Source organism: Pan paniscus, chromosome 21 (genome assembly GCF_029289425.2).
Source record: "Pan paniscus chromosome 21, NHGRI_mPanPan1-v2.0_pri, whole genome shotgun sequence".
Taxonomy (NCBI): domain Eukaryota; kingdom Metazoa; phylum Chordata; class Mammalia; order Primates; family Hominidae; genus Pan; species Pan paniscus.
In genome coordinates, this window is record NC_073270.2 from 57,853,093 (window position 1) to 57,873,240 (window position 20,148).

The following is a 20,148-nucleotide window of genomic DNA, read 5'->3' on the forward strand; positions in this document are numbered from 1 at the left end:
TGGCAGCCGAAGAGAAAGTAGGAACCTGCAATCTCTTAATCTAAGCACAAGATAAGCAAAAAGGGAAGCGCCTTAGAAATGCAGATTCCCCAACCCCACCCCTGAGATTCCAGTGGAGGCGGGGGATGGGGGGATCCCTAACTTGCAGGAAGAATTTGGCGAGCGAGAAAAGGTCCCCTCCCGCAGGCTCTTCTGAAGCGGAGGATCCCGGGACGAGAAATGCTGCCCAGGGGGCTTAAGGTAGCCGACGATCTCCTTGCTACATCCTGTGTCCACGTGGCAGCCGAGGATCGGGTGTGGGGGCCGCCTGTTAAGTGCGACAGCACCACTGCTCTATCCCCACCACGGCTCCCACTTCGCTCAGATAAAATGCAGAACTCTTACCAAGGCTCACGGCCGTCCCCCGCCCCCCACCGTCTGCCTCCATCACCTCTCGGGCCTCCCGTGACCTCTCGGGCTACAGCAGCGCTGACGCCCTGGGTCCCTGCGCTTCTGTTCCCTCGGCCTGGAATGCTCTTCCCCCGGGTACCTGCACAGCTCGCTCCCTCCCATCCTTCGGGTCTTCGCTCGAACGTCCGCTCCTCGGTGAGGCCTTCCCTGGACAACGCATTTGAAACGTAACCCCAAGGCAAGAAGCCACCTTCCAGGCGCGCAGCCGAAGCCCAGTGCCAAGGAGGCCGGGGACTCGGGTGCCCGCGCACCCCGAAAACAGCCTCTGAGGGGTCCTCTGAGCATCCTTCCAGCGTGTTTGGGAAGCAAACTCGTTGACTAGCTCTTGAGAGGAGTGGCTAGAGGAATCCAGGCTGGGAAGGGGACGGTGGACTCCAGGAGAGTGTAATTTACAAAGGCGGGGGGCGGGGACGCCCAGGTCCGAGTCCCAGGACTCTGCGCCGGACGCTTCGCCCGCCCTTTCAGGTCCCCTGCCCGGTCCTCGTACCCGCGCGGGTCCGGAGAACCTCTGAGCACCAGCCCCCAGCCCCCGGGCGGGGCTCCAGCGGCGCTACTCACCCGGCTCCCCCGCCACCTGCGGGGCCACCTCCGCACACTCCCGGCGCGCAGGCCGCGGCTCCTCGGAGTTGAGGTGCTGGGGCTTGGCCTGCTTGCGCCGCGACATGGCGCGAGGACCGGGCTCCCCGCGCGTCCCTAGGAGTGGCCTACTTCACACAACGAATTCCCGGAGTTCGGAAATTACCCCCCTTCGGCCGGAACGCGCATGTCCCGGCAATTCTGCTCATCAGCCGAGCAGGGCGATTTATCAAGAGTCCTGACGGCTGATTGGCCTGGAGCCAAGACCCCAGGAGTCCCGCGGACTTGCGGTCCGCGCCCGGGCAGCCCGCGCCACCTGGGAGCTCGTTAGAAATGCAGACTCTCGGGCTCTACCCCAGACCCACTGAATCAGAATCTGCATTTTAACAAGATCCCCAGGTGATTCGCATGCACATTAAAGTTTGAGAAACCGTGTCTGCATTTTAACGAGATCCCCAGGTGATTCGTTTGCCCATTAAAATTTCAGAAGCGCAGCTCTCCTCCAACTTTAATGTGCGCACGAGTCACTGGGGATCTCGTTAAAATGCAGATTCTGACTCAGTGGGTCTGGGGTGGGGCCTGAGCTCCTGTATTTCTAACGAGCTCCCAGGTGGCGCTGTGGCTGCCGCGCTGCACAGGCTGCGCTTTTAGATTCGGACTTAATTGGTCTGGGCTGGGACCGGGGCACTGGGATATTTTTTTTAAAAAGCCGTCTCCCTCCCTCACCATCCCCATCACACACACAGGTCATTCTGATGTGCATCCACGCTGAGAAGCACGACCTCCACTCCTGGTTCTCAACCCTGCTGCATACCCAAATTTAAATTTTAAATGAGGAGTGTCTCCAACTGCAGGGAGAAATGCACATTCCGAAAGTTCTGGATTCAGGTGGCCGAGGCCAGGAATGTGTGTTTTTATATAGCACGCGCCCGCTCCCGCCCCGTGACTCGGGCGCACCGGCTCTTGGACCACACAGGAGTGCTTTTGGGGCCAACCTGGCGCCGGCCCCGCCCAGCAGGTGACGGAGGCGTGGTCCTCGGGGGGTTGAGCTAATTAGCGTTCATGCTCAGACTGGCTGGGACCTCGATGAGACCCGAGGGAGACCCCTCCTTGCGCCGCGTAATTGACATCCAATGGGAAGCAAGAAAGCCACCTACATCCCCCAGGTGTTTACTTTCTTCAAATTGGGGAGTTACTTAAGACTGGGTTGTGCCCCAAGCTTGCCCGAACCTGAGAATCACGTGGGGGCCCTTGTTTCAAAAAGACCCAGCCAGGCTCATCTCCGAGTTTTTGGGGCGGGGCCTGAGAATCTGTATTTTTAACAGCGCCGCGTATGAGTTTTACGGGGTGGTCCTGTGGGGTTAGCAGCATCTGTAACGAGCCTTCTGTGAGGTTACCGTTGGCGAACCCCACGGCAGGGCCTGCGAGAACGGCATTTTTGCTTAATTGTTTCCATTTCTCAAAAGCTGACCTGTTTTCCTCAAACTTCCCCTTGATTTTCAGGTTGTGAATCGACTTGGGAATATTTGTGTAATGCCCGGTGAAGTCACGTCAGGTTAAATTTCCGAGACTTAAACTTTTTAAAAAACACAACGCTTCAAGTCTTCTTTGGGATGTATGTGTAGTTACACGGATCTGTAAAGACATTTGAAAATATATACACGTGGCCGGGTGCGGTAGCTCACTCCTGTAATCCCAGCACTTTGGGAGGCCGAGGTGGGCGGATCACATGAGGTTAGGAGTTCTAGACCAGCCTGGCCAACATGATGGAACCTTGTCTCTACTAAAAATACAAAAAATTAGCCGGGCATGGTGGCGGACGCCTGTAATCCCAGCTCCTGGGGAAGCTGAGGCAGGAGAATCACTTGAACCCGGGAGGTGGAGCCGAGATCGCGCCACTGCACTCCAGCCTGGGCGACAGAGTGAGACTCCATCTCACGCAAACAAACAAAAAGATATATATGTATATATACACACACATGTTTATCATGTCTCCTTTTGAGGATAAACAGTGGTTGCCTCTGGGGAAGTTGAAAGAGGGGTGCATGGGGGGATGGGAGACATCTGATACCCTCTTATACTGCTTGAGGTGTGTACATGTGTTTGCATTTGCTTTGTTATTTAACCTCAGGTGTACACAATCAATTATTGGTACATGAGGCATTATTACTGGCCTATTGTTAGCCTACACTTGCCTACATTTTTTAGGCTGCTTGCTTGCACCTCTGTTTATTATGATATAATAAGTACTAGGGAACCTACTGCCCCAAAGTAGGACCTTAACCACAACCTACATCTCTCTTTATGTGGCCTCCTGATGTCCCCTCCCCTCCTCTGCCCTACAACTTAAGAATCATCAGCCTGACTCCTACAGATCTCATTCATTTGCTTTTTCTCTTTAGCAAGTTTTATTGTACCTACATGTATTCCTTAAAAAAACAATTTTAATATTTAAAGAATATAAAAAGGGTATGTAATCTTCCAAGAATAACTTTTTTCACTTAATATTATTTTGCTAAGATCATCCAAATTGCTGTCATTGTTTATTGATTTCGACTGCTCTGTAAATATTCCACTGTGTGAAAATGCCAGTTTCTTCACCTACTCTCCTGTTGATGGGCACTTGGGCCTTTGCCAGGTCTCTGCCATTGTGAACAGTGCTGCTATGATCTTTCTAAAAAGTGTCAGAGTTTCTCGTGAGTGAATGTGTACCTGGGGGTGGTATAAGAGATAATGTCAAAATGATTGTATTAACTTACACTTCCCTAGCAAGGTATAAGAAATAACGTAGGTCAGTCTCAGTGGCTCATGCCTGTAGTTCTGGTACTTTGGGAAGCTGAGGTTGGTGGATCACTTGAGCTCAGGAGTTTGAGACCAGCCTGGGCGACATGGCAAAACTCTGTTTCTACAAAAAATATACAAAAATTAGCTGGGCGGGTGACACACACCTATGCTCCCAGCTACTCTGGAAACTGAGGCAGGAGGAAGCTGACCCTTGGAGGCTGAGGCAGTGAGCCATGGTTGTGCCACTGCACTCCAGCCTGGGCAACAGAGTAAGAACCTGTCTTGAAAACAAACAAACAAAACCCAAAATGTGAAGCCCATTCTTTCTCACACTCAGGATTATAAAATGTCTTGATTTTTGCCAACTATATTGATATAAAATGGGATCTCGGTATAGTCTTTTCTTGCATTTTCCATGTAGGTATAATTGCAGCCAAAAACAAAGTGAAAATGATAAATGTGTTCCACAAATATAATGACAACTGATTAGTCTTATTTTTGAAAAAAATTGTTTTTACTCTTTTGCAAAACATCCAATCAGAGTTCTAGTCCTAAATTAAGTTTATTACCTTTTTTTTTTTTTTTTTCTTTTGAGACGAAGTTTCACTCTTGTTGCCCAGGCTGGAGTGCAATGGCACGATCTCAGCTCACTGCAACCTCCACCTCCTGGGTTCAAGCAATTCTCCTTTCTTAGCTTCCTGAGTAGCTGGGATTACAGACAGCCACCACCATGCCCGACAATTTTTTTTTAGTTTTAGTAGAGATGGGTTTTCACCATGTTGGCCAGGCTGGTCTCGAACCCTGGCCTCAAGCAATCCACCTGCCTCAGCCTTCCAAAGTGCTGGGATTACAGGTGTGAGCCACTGCGCCCGGCCATCATGTTTGGTTTTAATGGCTTTATTTCAAGGCTCAAAATTGAAAATCTGAAAAAATAAATAAATAAATACACACACACACACACACACACACACACACACACACACACACAAACTTACAGGGTCTACAGATATAAATGAAAGCAAAGTATCATTGGCCATGCGTAATCAGTCATGATTCTCCTCTTTCAATCCCATTTGCCTATTACACAGGTTGACTATTCTGTTGAAATCCAGCTAGAAAATTTTAATCTTCCCTCATAATCAGGAGCTTCTGCAAATTAAAGTGAAGAAGACACATTACTATATTGTACCTGGAACAAATGGATTTCAAACCCAGGGAAGCTCTTTTTTTTAGAAGATTTTTTTTTTTCTTTGAGATGAGTCTCACTTTGTCGCCCAGGCTGGAGTGCAGTGGCACGATCTTGGCTCACGATCTTGGCTCACTGCAAGCTCCGCCTCCCGGGTTCATGCAATTCTCCTGCCTCAGCCTCCCGAGTAACTAGGACTACAGGCACCCACCACCATGCCTGACTAATTTTTGTATTTTTAGTAGAGACGGGGTTTCACCATATTAGCGAGGATGGTCTTGATCTCCTGACCTCGTGATCTGCCCGCCTCGGCCTCCCAAAGTGCTGGGATTACAGGTGTGAGCCACCGTGCCTGGCCAGAAGATGTTTAAACAGGCTACAAAAATCTGTTGCTGGCTGAGTGCGGTGGCTCATGCCTGTAACCCCAGAATTTGGGAGGCCAAGGCAGGTGGATCACCTGAGGTCAGGAGTTCGAGACCAGCTTCGCCAACATGTTGAAACCCCATCTCTACTAAAAATAAATAAAAATTAGCTGGGTGTGGTGGCACATGCCTGTAATCCTAGCTACATGGGAGGCTGAGGCTGTAGAACTGCTTGAACCCAGGAGGCGGAGGTTGCAGTGAGCTGAGATCGTGCCACTGTACTCCAGCCTGGGTGACACAGCGAAATTCTACCTCAAAAAAAAAAAAAGAAAAAAAAAAAGAAAAAAATTTGTTGCTAATTTTAAACACGTAGACTGAGGTTCTTATAGGTGACAACTTTTGATTGTTTTCAGCAACAATATCACATAACAAGGGAATCATGGCCAAACATGCATTTAAAAGTACTTTCTGCATGGGATGTTTCTGTTGAAAACTAGTTACTTCTTCATTCTTCATATATTGCCTTTGTCCTGATTTTTTTTTTTCCACTTAACCAAAACACTGAAACTTTAATTGAATCCAAATTACACCTGTCAAGGACCTGGGCCGTACACTCCTCAGTCTTCTCTATAGCACCAATTCCTTCTGAGGGGTCATTTCACCAGCCACCTGAGAAGTGCTCCAGCTATCCCCACGCCAGCTAGAGACATCCCAAGCATGGCTACATCGGCATCAACGTCCAGGCATACTCAGAGCTCAGAATTGTAGGTTAGTACCACTTTTCCCACCAACCCCTTATATTTCACAAAGGACTCACAGCCAGCAGGTTAACTCTCCCCTCCCCACCCCTACCAAACCCTGGAAAACCATAGAGAGCCTTTTTACAACTCCTCTTTCTCAGCCCCCTTCTTCTGGAAGGCAGTTAGGATGTTTAAGCTCTTCTGGAGCTCCTCCTTCTTCCCGTCATTCAACTTGTTCTCAATCAGCCTGGAGATCCATGTCATCTCTATGCTGGGAAGTCCTGTGCCTGGTCTAAGATCTTCCCTGTGATCTTCAGGTATTGCTCGGCCCAGTTCTCCTCAGTCTCCTTCACACTTGAGAGGTGGTCCTGCCGCTGCTTCCAGAGGGCCCAGCGGGCCTCCACGCCAGAGGCCCTGATGAACTCCTGGCCAGGGTGTCCTATGCAGCTGGCCACCAGGCCACCTGGCACAGCTAGCTAGACCCCTTGCCCCTTCAGCCAGCGCTGGATGGCTCCAACCTTAACTGCCCCAGTACATGGGACTGGGTTCTCAAAGTCCCCCTCCCGGGAGAGGTAGAAGACTGGGTAGCTCTCTTTGAGCAGCTTGTATTTCTCACTCAGCTCCATGTTCAGCTTGTCACCATAATCTGAGATCCCCACCTCTGCCACCAAGAGATCATCGCTGGAAGCCGAGTTTTCAGCAAGACGCCTGAACTCATCCTGCTTCTCACCGTAGCGGTACTGGGTGTTGAACTTCACCAAGACGAACCTGCTTTTGGGAATGACCTTGTAGAAAGTGACCGTATCCAGGGGAAGGGCGCCCTTGGTGTGCAGGCCGCTGCCGCCATGCGGAGCGGAGAGGAGCAGGAAGCCCAGGAGAAGGGGAAGCAGCAGGGAGAGAGACGCGGAGCGGGGCACGGCGGCAGCCACATCCCCGGGTTCCGCGACGGGGCGGTGGGGAAGCCGTAGTGGAGAACGCCCCAAGTCAGTGGTCAATTTTTTTTTTTTTTTGAGACGGAGTTTCGCTCTGAGTTTTGCTCTTGTTGCCCAGGCTGGAGTGCAATGGCGCGATCTCGGCTCATCGCAACCTCCACCTCCCGCGTTCAAGTGATTCTCCTGCCTCAGCCTCCCGAGTAGCTGGGATTATAAGTATGCACCACCACGCCCGGCTAATTTTGTATTTTTAGTAGAGACGGGTTTCTCCATGTTGGTCAGGCTGGTCTTGAACTCCCAACCTCAGGTGATCTGCCTGCTTCAGCCTCCCAAAGTGCTGGGATTACAGGCGTGAGCCACCTTGCCCAGCCTCCGATTTTTTTTTTTAATAGTTGTTAGATAATCCCCTTTGTTCACACAGAAAGTTAATAAATTTTCAAACGTTGTCGCTTTGTAGAAGAAAAATAGAGAATATCTGTAATTCTTAAGTATTTTGCCAAGAGATAAACAGCATACTTCTGAATTATACAACAGATTCTCCTGGTTACTCTACCTCTCTTTACAAACATTATAAAGATGCCAGAGGCAGGATAATGTAGTAACTAAAAGCACAGTTTGGAGCCAACCTGAGTTAGAATCCTGGCTCTGGCTGGGCGCAGTGGCTTACACCTGTAATCCCAGCACTTTGGGAGGCCAAGGCGGGTGGATCACCTGAGGTCAGAAGTTTGAGACCAGCCTGGACAACGTGGTGAAACCCCATCTCCACTAAAAATACAAAAAATTAGCTGGGAGTGGTGGTGGGCACCTGTAATTCAGCTACTCAGAAGGCTGAGGCACGAGAATTGCTTGAACCCAGGAGGCAGAGGTTTCAGTGAGCCAAAATCGTGCCACTGCACTCCAGCCTGGGCAACAGAGCGAGACTCCATCTCCAAAAAAAACAAAACAAAACAAAACAAAAAACCAAGAATCCCAGCTCCTGGCTCTGTTCACATCCCACCTGTGTGATCTCAAGAAAGGTGTTCTGTGTCCCATTTTTCTCATTAATAAAATGGCAATGCCAAGGGTGGCTTGAGGATTAGTGAATTTATATATGTAAACAGGTACAGAACAACATCTAGTACATAGATACTACTCTAAATATTAACAGTTATTTATGATAATGGAGTAAGAGTTATAGTTATCTACGAAAGTAGCACTCATCTGTAATTGGTTATTCCACTTAACTAGGCAGAGTTACTGTTTTACATGGAAATATATTTGAAGCAAACAAGCATGTGTGACCTTACTCAACTCTTCTGAGTTGCAGAATTCCCATGCTTTCATAGTTTCAATCCATATATTAAATGGGGAAAGCTTACTCTTCTTTTTAAAGAGAAAGAGACAAAAACAAAGTATCAACACAATGTTGTTTCTGATTGTCCTGGGCCTCTGGGGATGTGGGCACCCTGGTTGTGTTCTCCTTCCCTTTTTTTTTTTTTTTTTCTTTGTTGGGACAGAGTCTTTCTCTGTTACCCAGGCTGGAGTGCAGTGGCGTGATCTTGGCTCACGCAGTCTCAACTTTCAGGTCTCAAGCGATCCTCCCATCTTAGCCTCCCGAGTGGCTGGGACTACAGGCACATGCCACCATACCCAGGCTAATTTTTGTATTTTTTTATAGAGAATGTGTTTCACCATGTTGCCCAGGCTGGTCTTGAACTCCTGGGCTCAAGTGATCCTCCCACCTCGGCCTCCCAAAGTACTGGGATTACAGGCATGAGCCACCGTGCCTGGCTGGGTTCTCCTTCCTAAGCATCCTCATTAAACTTGTATCATTAATACTACCATTCTCTACTATGAATACCAGAATGAACAAATAAATGTTTATCCAGGCACAAATGATTCCCCAAAGAGGTATAAAACTAGACAGGAGGCAGGGCGCGGTGGCTCACGCCTGTAATCCCAGCACTTTGGGAGGCTGAGGCAGGCAGATCACGAGGTCAAGAGATCCAGACCATCCTGGTTAACACGGTGAAACCCCATCTCTACTAAAAATACAAAAAATTAGCCAGGCGTGGTGGCGGGCGCCTGTAGTCCCAGCTACTCGGGAGGCTGAGGCAGGAGAATGACGTGAACCCGGGAGGCGGAGCTTGCAGTGAGCCGCGAATGCGCCACTGCCCTCCAGCCTGGGTGACAGAGCAAGACTCCGCCTCAAAAAAAAAAAAAGAAAGAAAACTAGACAGGAACAAATCTTATTTATTGATCATTACCCTTGTACCCTTGCCAGGAATTCTTTTTTTTTTTTTTTTTTTTTGAGACCAAGTCTCGCTCTGGTGCCCTGGCTAGGGTGCAGTGGCACGATCTCGGCTCACTGCATCCTTTGTCTCCTGCGTTCAATCGATTTTCCTGCCCCAGCCTCCCAAGTAGCTGAGATTACAAGGCACCCGCCACCATACCTGGCTTTTTTTTTTTTTTCTTTCATTTTTAGGAGAGACAGGGTTTTACCATGTTGGCCAGGCTGGTCTCGAACTCCTGAACTCAGGTGATCCACCTCCCTCGGCCTCCCAAAGTGCTGGGATTATAGGCATGAGCCACCATTAGTTCATCTGATAACAATTCTTTGAGCCCACTTTATTGCCTGGCTCTGTTCTAGGCTGGAGATAGAGTGATAAAGACAGGCAAGATCCAGAAGGGATTCAGAGAAGTAACCAGAGAATGTACAAGGTCACTTTAGAGGGCAATAGGTGCTGTGATGAACATACTGTGGTAGCGTGATCGGGAGTGACTGGGTGGTAGTGGTGGGTACCTGATTTTGGCTAGAAGTGACCTTTGAGCTAAAACACAAATGTAATAGCCAGCCATGGAAAGAACCAGGGAGACAGCGTTCCCGGGGGAGGGAGGAGCAACAGCAAAGACTCTTTTAAGCGACCAACTTTGGTATGTTTGAAGCAAACTAAGGAGATTCAGGGACTAGGTAGCTCCCAGATAAGAAAAACATGATATGTAAAAATTTGAAAAAAAATGTTCAAGGTCACTTATGATTACAGAAATGTTAGTTCAAGTAAATGGAAACACTGATTTTCACCTGTCCCCATAGAAAAGATTAAACACACACACATGCTGAGCGTGAGCCAGCTATTCCATGCCTATGCTGTATTTGTGAAACTCACTGTGCAGAGAAGTCACCTGGGGATCTTGTTAAAATGCAGATTCTGATGCCAGTGTGTCTCAAAATGTAACATGTATACAGATCACCTGGGGACCTTGTTAAAAGTCAGATTCTGATTTCAGTGCTTCTCAAACTTTGATGTACAGAGGAATCACCCGGGGACCTTGTTAAATGCAGATTCAGGGCAACAAACATGGAAGGGATGTTCCATCTTACTAATTATAAGGGAATGGCTAGTAAAGCCCGTTCCCACTGTTCTTTTCACCTATCAGATCAATAAAAATTTAAAACACTCAGAACATCTACTGTTAGGAAGAGTACAGGGAAATTGGTTTTCTAATGCATTGCTAGTGAGAGCATGAATGTTTATAGCCACTTTTGAGGGCAATTTGGCAATACGTTTTTAAATATGTCCTGCCAATCTATCAATTCTGCTTTCCATCTTTTCTCCTCCAGAGAAACATTTGCACAGGCGCACAAGGGAGAATGTCCAAGAATGTTTGTTGCAAGTCATTGTTGTAGCAAAAAAAAATGAAGAAACATCCTCAATGTCCAACAATAGGCAAGTGGCTACATTAAACTGAGGTTTAGCCAGATCATGAAATACCAGGCCAGGCCGGGCACGGTGGCTCATGCCTGTAATCCCAGCACTTTGGGAGGCCGAGGCAGGCGGATCATGAGGTCAGGAGATCAAGACCATCCTGGCTAACACTGTGAAACACTGTCTCTACTAAAAATACAAAAAAAAAAAAAAAAATTAGCCGGGTATGGTGGTGGGCGCCTGTAGTCCCAGCTACTGGGAGGCTGAGGCAGGAGAATGGCATGAACCCGGGAGGCAGAGCTTGCAGTGAGCCAAGATCACGCCACTGCACTCCAGCCTGGGTAACAGAGTGAGTCTCAAAAAAAAAAAAAAAAAAAAAAGAAATACCAGGCTGGATTTATGAATACTAGCATGCTTAGAGCTCTAAGATATATTGCATTAAAGAAAAAAAAGCAAGGACCACATAGATATATAGATCTAAACACATATTCAAATATATACATATTTTCAATGGTGAAATATATATTCACATAAATCCAGTGAAAAAAGTACTGGAAGAATACATGCTCGCTACAGCTTTTTTTTTTTTTTTTTTTTTTTTGGAGACAGGGTCTCACTCTGTCACCCAGGCTGGAGTGCCGTGGCATGATCATGGCCCACTGAAACCTTGACTTCCCAGGCTCCAGTGATCCTCAAGCTTCAGCCTCCCGAGTAGCTGGGACTACAGGCACATGCTATCACACCTGGGTAATTTTTGTATTTTTAGTAGAGACGGGGTTTCACCATGTTGGCCAGGCCGGTCTTGAATTTCTGGGCTCAAGTGATGCGCTGACCTTGGCCTCCCAAAGTGCTGGGATTACAGGTGTGAGACACGGCACCCAGCCTGTACTGGCTACATCTTAAGCAAGAAAAGGGTAGAAGTTTGGAGGAAGGAAGATTGGAGAACCTAAATTTCTCTCTCTCTCTCTGTGTGTGTGTGAACATTATGCATAGTAATATTTCTTTCTTTCTCTTTTTTAGATGGAGTTTTGCTCTTGCTGCCCAGGCTGGAATGCATTGGTGCGATCTTGGCTCACGGCAGCCTCCATCTCCCGGATTTAAGCGATTCTCCTGCTTCAGCCTCCCAGGTAGCTGGGATTACAGGCATGCGCCACCATGCCTGGCTAATATTGTACTTTTAGTAGAGACAGGGTTTCTCCATGTTGGTCAGTCTGGTCTCGAACTCCCGACCTCAGGTGATCTGCCCGCCTCATCCTCCCAAAGTGCTGGGATTATAGGCATGAGCCACAGCACCACGTCAATATTTCTTTTTTTTTTTTGAGATGGAGTCTCGCTCTGTCACCCAGGCTGGAGTGCAGTGGTGCGATCTTGGCTTACTGTAACTTCCGCCTCCCAGGTTCCAGCGATTCTCCTGCCTCAGCCTCCCGAGTAGCTGGGATTACAGGCATGCATCACCATGCACGGCTTATTTTTGTATTTTTAATAGAGACAGGGTTTCCCCATGTTGGCCAGGCTGGTCTCGAACTCCTGACCTCAGGTGATCCGCATGCCTCGGCCTCCCAAAGTGTTGGGATTACAGGCATGAGCCACCGCGCCTGGCCATATTTCTTTCTTTTTTTTTTTTTTTTAAAGAAAATAAGGAATGTAGTCATATACTACTTTATAGTTAAGAATTAACTAAAATAAATAATGATATCATACTTTCATACAATAGAATTCTATTAAACTATAAAAAATAATGCATTTCTATGTGCATTCATATGGAATATTTTTTATGATATATTAAGTGAAACATCCAAAAGACAAAGTGTACAAATTATGCTGTTAGGCATATGTATACATACACATATATACACATATGCCCAATAGCATAATTTGCATTATACATAATATGTACAACATAATTTGTATAACATCATCTCTATATACATTTTAACACGAGGCTGGGTGCAGTGGCTCACGCCTGTAATCCCAGCACTTTGGGAGGCTGAGGCGGGCAGATCACCTGAGGTCAAGAGATCGAGACCTTCCTGGCCAACATGGTGAAACCCTGCCTCTACTAAAGATACAAAAATTAGCTGGGCATGGTGGTGCAGGCCGGTAGTCCCAGCTACTCAGGAGGCTGAGGCAGAAGAATCTCTTGAACCTGGGAGGCCGAGAGGTTGCAGTGAGCCGAGATCGTGCCATTGCACTCCAGCCTGGTGACAGAGCAAGACTCCGTCTCACACACACACGCACACACACACACACACACACAAATTATGAATGTTGTAGCTGTTAGCATTCTTGCTTGCACTGCTTTCCTGATTCACATGTGAAAGTTTCTGTATGTCTAGAACCTGTATTTAACAAGATCCTCAGGTGATTCTTCTATAGTTTAAAATGATCTGCTGAAATCAGAATGGGCTTTTAATAAGGTCCCCAGGTGATCCATATGCATGTTACCTTTGAGACACACTGGCATCAGAATCTGCATTTTGAAAAGATCCCCAGGTGAGCTGGGCATGGTGGCTCACACCTGTAGTCCCAGCACTTTGGGAGGCCAAGGCAGGAAGATCACCTGAGGTCAGGACTTTGCGATCTGCCTGCCCAACATGGTGAAACCTCCTCTCTACTAAAAACTAAAAAATCAGCTAGGCATGGTGGTGGGCACCTGTAATCCCAGCTACTCGGGAGGCTGAGGCAGGAGAATCACTTGAACCCAGGAGGTGGAGGTTGTGGTGAGCTGAGATCGCGCCATTGCACTCTAGCCTGGGCGACAGAGCGAAACTCTGTCTCAAAACAAAACAAAACAAAACACAAAAAAGAAGATTCCCATGTGACTTCTTCTATGAACAGTAAGTTTGAGAAGTGCAGCACGGGTGTGGACCAGCTGGGCCATAGAATAGGTTTGCATTCAACTTGCCTAGAAATGCCAAGCTATACCATCATCATAAATTACATTTTATGATTATTATTCTTTTTGAGATGGAGTCTCCCTCTGCTTGCTCTGTCACTCAGGCTGGAGTACAGTGGTGCGATCACAGCTCACTGCAGTCTCAACCCCCCAGCCTTAAGCCATCCTCCTGCCTCAGCTTCCTGCGTAGCTGGAACTACAAGTGCACACCACAGCACCCAGCATTTTTTTTTTTGTTTGTTTGGGAGAGACAAGGTCTCACTACATTGCCCAGGCTGGTCTTGAACTCCAGGGCTCAAGCAATCCTCCTGCCCAGACCTCCCAAAATGCTGGGATTACAGGCGTGAGGCACCATGCCTGGACTATATTATTTTTTAAATGAAAAAGAAACTAGTTAAGTTACTAGTGCACAAACTCAGTTGAAAAGGGAAATAACCCCTCTACAAATCTTAGCTTCTTCCTCCTCTTTCCCCTCTGCTCCCACACCCCACCCACCCCTTCACGGCTTAAAACTGGAAATGAAATGTTGGTGGAGGAGGATTCTGTTTGGGCAACAACATGGATCCAAGTCTTTATTTATAAAGAAAACAAACAGCCTCTAATTCACCTGCTGGCCCCTACTGGTTTGAAAGCTCCTGAGCTGTAGCAGATGTTCTTCAAGAATAAGAATTCTAAGCTTCCAGACTCCAGGGCAGGGTGTGGCAGGCCTGGAGTGGTCAGTGTCTTGCCTACTCCTGAGAAGAATGAATTCCCCATCCTTTGTGGCAGGAGTGAAATCACACCAATTGCTGTTTTCAGGTTCCACTAGTGTCTCCTTATCTTATGCCACAGTCGGCCTGCCTGACATTTTCTACTAGGGCATGTCCTGAAGCTATTCATTTGTTTAACAAACATTAATTGGGTTGCCACTGGGGGCAAGGCTTTGCTAACCTTTGGGAATATGAAAGCAAGTCTTTAAAGAAGTTGCAGAGCAATCAGGAGGATAAATAAGTAAACAGCTATAGTACAGTATGATAAATATGTGATAAAGGTTCTCACAGAGTGGGCAGGTAAAGCTTCCTCAGACAGGTGGATTTGTAGCCCTGGCTATGTAGGATGAGATCTTGGGCAGGTAAAGAAGTGAAGTAGGTTGGGTGCAGTGGCTCGCGCCTGTAATGCCAACACATTGGGAGGCCAAAGTGAATGGACTGCTTCCGGCCAGGAGTTAGAGGCTGGCTGGGGCAACATAGTGAAACCCCGTCTCTACAAAAAATACAGTAATTAGCTGGGTGTGGTGGTGTGTGCCTGTGGTGGCAGCTATCAAAAAAGGTCGAGGGCAGGAGGATTGCTTGAGCCTGGGAGCTCGAGGCTGCAATGAACTATGATCATGCCATTGCATTCCAGCCTGGGTGACAGAGCAAGACCCTGTCTCAAAAATAAAGTAAAATAAATAAAAGTAAAAAAGAAGTGAGTTGAAGTGGGTTTCAGGTAGGGGGACAGCTTGTACAAAGACCAGGAGGGAAGCTGGGTTCGGTGGTTCACGCCTGTAATCCCAGCACTTTGGGAGGCTGAGGTGGGTGGATCACCTGAGGTCAGGAGTTCAAGATCAGCAGGCCAACATGTTGAAACCCCAACTCTACTAAAAATACAAAAATTAGCCAGGCATGGTGGTGCACAGCTGTAATCCCAGCTACTCAACTACTCAGCAGGCTGAGGCAGGAGAATCGCTTGAACCCAGGAGGCGGAGGTTGCAGTCAGCCAAGACTGTCACTTCACTCTAGCCTGGGAAACAGAGTGAGACTTCATCTAAAAAAAAAAAATATATATATATATATATATACACACACACACACAACACACACACACATACATACACACACAAACACACACATATACACACACAAAAATTAGTCGGGCATGGTGGCGTGCACCTGTAGTCCCAGCTACTCTGGAGGCTGAAGCGGAGACTTGCTTGAACCTGGGGGGCGGAGGTTGCAGTGACAGAGAAAGACTTTGTCTCAAAACAAACAAAAAAATCAACCAAACAAAAAACAACCCCTCCCCACTCACTACAAAGACCAGGAGGCAAAGAGACGGCACTTTTGAGAAACCTTAGTCTGACTAGAGGTGCAGGGAGTACAGGAGATAAGGTGAAGGAGTTGGGTGGGGAGCAGGTGTGAAGGGTTTCATATGGCAAAAAGAATATGATTAAATAATTTCCTATTTTTCCTTTCCCCTGTGAATGTTTGTGCCTCCCCACAATTCATATGTTGAAATCCTAACCCCCACATGATGGTATTAAGAACACGGCTTTGGGCAGGTGTTTGGGTCACGGAGCTGGAACTCTCCTGGAAGGAATTAGTGCCCTTATAAAAGAGGCATCAGAGAGCTGCCTTCCCCTTCCACCATGTGTGGACACAGCTAGAAGGTGCCATTTATGAGAAAGTGGGGTCCTTGCCAGACACCGAATCTGTCAGTGCCTTGATCTTGGACTTTCCAGCCTCTAGAACTGCAAGAAATAAATTTTTGTTGTGTGTAAGCTACCCAGTCTACGGCACTTTGTTATAGCAGTTAGAGGGTGTCTGGGACACCCTCTTTCCCCTGTTAAACCTCAGGCACATCCAGAGGCAAATCTCAGGCCTGGTTTGGGAAGGTGCCTGAGAGCCAATGAAGGAGAATGATGATCCTCGTCGTGGTAATGACTATGAGGATGGAAAGAGGGCACCGATAGATGGCTCACCATGTGCGTATACGCCACTTTATCGCATGTCACAGACACTGTGTGTTTTTTTCTTTTTTTTACAAGTTGAAGGTTTGTGTCAACCCTGCATCCAGCAAGTGTATCAGCTTCATTTTTCCAATGGCATGTGTTCACTTTGTGTTTCTGTGTCATGTTGAGATAATTCTTGCAATATTTCAAACTTTATCATTTATTATATCTGTTAATGTGATCAGTGATCTTTTTTTTTTTTTTTTTTTTTGAGACGGAGTCTTGCTCTGTCACCCAGGCTGGAGTGCAGTGGCGTGATCTCGGCTCACTGCAACCTCCATCTTCCAGGTTCAAGAGATTCTCCAGCCTCAGCCTCCCTAGTAGCTGGGATTACAGGCATGTGCCACCATGCCCAGATAATTCTTGTATTTTTAGTACAGATGGGGTTTCGCCATGTTGGCCAGGCTGGCCTCAAACTCCTGACATCAGGTGATCTGCCCGCCTTGGCCTCCTAAAGTGCTGGGATTGCAGGCATTAGCCACCTCACCCAGTCCATGATCAGTGATATTTGATGCTACCCTCGTAACTGTTTTAGGGTGCCATGAACTGTGCCCATGTAAGACGGGAACTTAATTGACAAGTGTTGTGTGTGTTCTGACTGCTCCACTGACCAGCCAGTCCCTTCTCTCTCCCTTTCTTCGAGCCTTTCTATTCCCTGAGACACAACATTGAAATTAGGCCAATTAATAACCCCACAGTGACCTATAAGTGTTCATGTGAAAGGGAGGGTGGTGCATCTCTCACTTTAAACCACAAGCTGGCAATGATTAAGCTTAGTGAGAAAGGCATGTCAAAAGCCAAGGCAGGCTGAAAGCTGGGCCTTTTGAGTCCAACAGCCAAGTCAAGGATGCAAAGGAAAAGTTCTTGGGGGAAGTTAAAAGTGCTACTCCAGTGAACACATGAGTGATAAAAAAGTGAACCAGCCTGATTTTTGATATGGTGAAACTTTTAGTCATCTGGACGGAGGGTCAAACCAGCTACAACATGCTTCTATGCCAAAGCCTAATTCAGAGCAGGGCCCTACCTCTACTTAAGTCTATGAAGGCTGAGAGAGGTGAGGAAGCTGCAGAGGAAAAGAGAAAAGTTGGAAGGTAAGAGGTTGGCTCTTGAGGTTTAAGGAAAGACACTGTCTTCATAACATAAAAGTGCAAGGTGAAGCAGCAGGTGCTGATGGAGAAGCTGCAGCAAGTTCTCCAGAAGATGCAGCTAAGATCACTGATGAAGGAGGCTACACTGAGCAACAGATTTCCAATGCAGATGAAACAGCCCCTACTGGAGGAAGATGCCATTTAGGACATTCATAGCTAGAGAGGAGAAGTCAATGTCTGGCTTCAAAGTTTCAAAGGACAGGCTGATTTTCTTGTTAGGGGCTAATGTAGCTGGTGACTTGAAGTTGAAGCCAGTGCTCATTTACCATTCCAAAAATCCTAAGGCCCTTAAGAATGATGCTACATCTACTCCACCTGTGCTCTAGAAATGGAACCATGAAGGCTGGATGACAGCACCTCTGTTTACAGCATGGTTTACTGAATATTTAAAGCCCACTGTTGAAACCTACTGCTCAGAAAACAAAATTTCTTTCAAAAGATTACTGCTCATTGACAATGCACCTAGTCACCCAAGAGCTCTGATGTAGATGTACAAGGAGATGAATGTTGTTTTCATGCCTGCTGACACAACCTCCATTCTACAGTACATGGACCAAGGAGTAATTTTAATTTTCAAGTCTTATTATTTAAGAAATACATTTTACTCACGCCTGTAATCCTAGCACTTTGGGAGGCCGAGGCGGTTGGATCACGAGGTCAGGAGATCGAGACCATTCTGGCTAACACAGTGAAACCCCGTCTCTACTAAAAATACAAAAAATTAGCCGGGTGTGGTGGCCGGCGCCTGTAGTCCCAGCTACTCTGGAGGCTGAGGCAGGAGAATGGCGTGAACCCGGGAGGTGGAGCTTGCAGTGAGCCGAGATGGCGCCACTGCACTCCAGCCTGGGAGACAGTGAGACTCCGTCTCAAAAAAAAACAAACAAAGAAATACATTTTATAAGACTGTAGCTGCCATAGACAGTGATTCCTTTGATGAATTTGGGCAAAGTATATTAAAAACCTTCTGGAGAGGATTCACCATTCCAGATGCCATAAAGAACATTCATGATTCATGGGAGGAGACCATCAACATGAACAGGAGTTTGTAAGAACTTGATTCCAAATGTCATCGATGACTTTGAGGGGTTCAAGATTTAAATGTCAGAAGTAGCTGCAGATGTGGTAGAGATAGCAAGAGAACTGGAATCAGAAGTGGAGCCTGAACTGCTGCAATCTCATGACAAAACCTGAACAGATGAGGAGTTGCTACTTACAGCTGAGTAAAAAAAGTGGCTTCTTGAGATGAAATCTACTCATGGTGAAGATGCTGTGAATGTTGTTGAAATGACGACAAAGGGTTTAGAATATTGCGTAAACTTAGTTGATAAAGTAGCAGCAGGGTTTGAGGGGATTGACTCTTTTTTTTTTCAGACAGAGTCTCACTCTGTCACCCAGGTTGGAGTGCAGTGGTGGTGCGATCTTGGCTCACTGCAACCTCCACCTCCTGGGTTCAGGTGATTCTCCTGCCTCAGCCTCCCGAGTAGCTAGGATTACAGGCATGCGCCACCATGCCCGACTAATTTTTGTAATTGTAGTAGGGATGGGGTTTCGCCATGTTAGCCAGGCGAACATGTTCGCCATGTTACCCAGTCTTGAACTCCTGACCTCAGGTGATCCACCTCAGCCTCCCAAACTGCTGGATTACAGGCATGAGCTACTGCGCCCAGCAGACTGACTCCAATTTTGAAAGAAGTTCTATTGCAGTTAAAATGCTATCAAACAGCATTGCATGCTACGGAGAAATCTTTTGTGACAGGAAGTGTTCATTGATGCAGAAAAACTTCATTGTTGTCTTATTTTAAGAAATTGGCACAGCCACCCCAACATTCAGCAACCACTCTGATCAGTCAGCAGCCATCGACCTCCAGGCAAGACCCTCCACCAGCAAAAGGATTATGACCCACTGAAGGCTAAGATGATCACTAGCATTCTTTAGCAATAAAATATTTTAAAATTAAGGCATGTACACTGTTTTTTAAGACATAATGCTATTACTCACTTAATAGACTCCAGTATAGTGTAAATATAGCATATATTATTTGATCACAGATACCTTCATACTGTTTTGTTACTACCTGGGCCTCATAAACATTGGAGTCCTGGTTTCAAAGTCGCTTTAAGAATGAATGGGTTTCCCATGAGTTGACATGAGTGACTTCTGAATCTCCAGCCCCTAGAGGGTGGCATGTCTGTTACAGAGAAGTAGAAGTAAGAAGTGCTTAGTAAACTTTTCTTTTTTGGGGGGGGAGGGGGCAGAGTCTCGCTCTGTCACCCAGGCTCAAGTGCAGTGGCCTTATCTCAGCTCACTGCAAGCTCCACCTCCTGGGTTCATGCCATTCTCCTGCCTCAGCCTCCCGAGTAGCTGGGACTACAGGCACCCGCCACAACGCCTGACTAATTTTTTTGTATTTTTAGTAGAGATGGGGTTTCACTGTGTTAGCCAGGATGGTCTGGATCTCCTGACCTTGCGATCCGCCCGCCTGGCCTCCCAAAGTGCTGGGCTAGTAAACTTTTCTTAAATGAATTCTGATTGAAAGATACATTGTTAAATGTAAAAAAAAAAAAAAAAAAAAAAAAAAAGTCAGACTATTGGCCACTATGTAGAGTAAGAGCCCATTAAAAAGGATGGAGAAAAAAAC

The 20,148-nt window shown here is 47.0% G+C and overlaps 1 protein-coding gene and 1 pseudogene across 4 annotated transcripts in view; both read right to left on the reverse strand.

Moving 5' to 3' along the window:
* The window catches only part of ZFP64 (ZFP64 zinc finger protein), a 105,590-nt gene that overhangs the window by 17,013 nt on the left and 68,429 nt on the right, over positions 1-20,148 (reverse strand). The window contains exon 1 of one of the 4 annotated variants that reach the window (XM_024926911.4): positions 1,009-1,213. The exons of the other annotated variants lie outside the window; for them this stretch is intronic. Coding sequence (XP_024782679.1) covers positions 1,009-1,114 — 106 coding nt within the window. The 5' untranslated portion in view covers positions 1,115-1,213. Of the gene's footprint in view, positions 1-1,008; positions 1,214-20,148 lie in introns of those variants that run through there. 4 annotated transcript variants of the gene reach the window in all.
* Positions 6,225-8,353, reverse strand: LOC134729709 (endoplasmic reticulum resident protein 29-like; annotated as a pseudogene).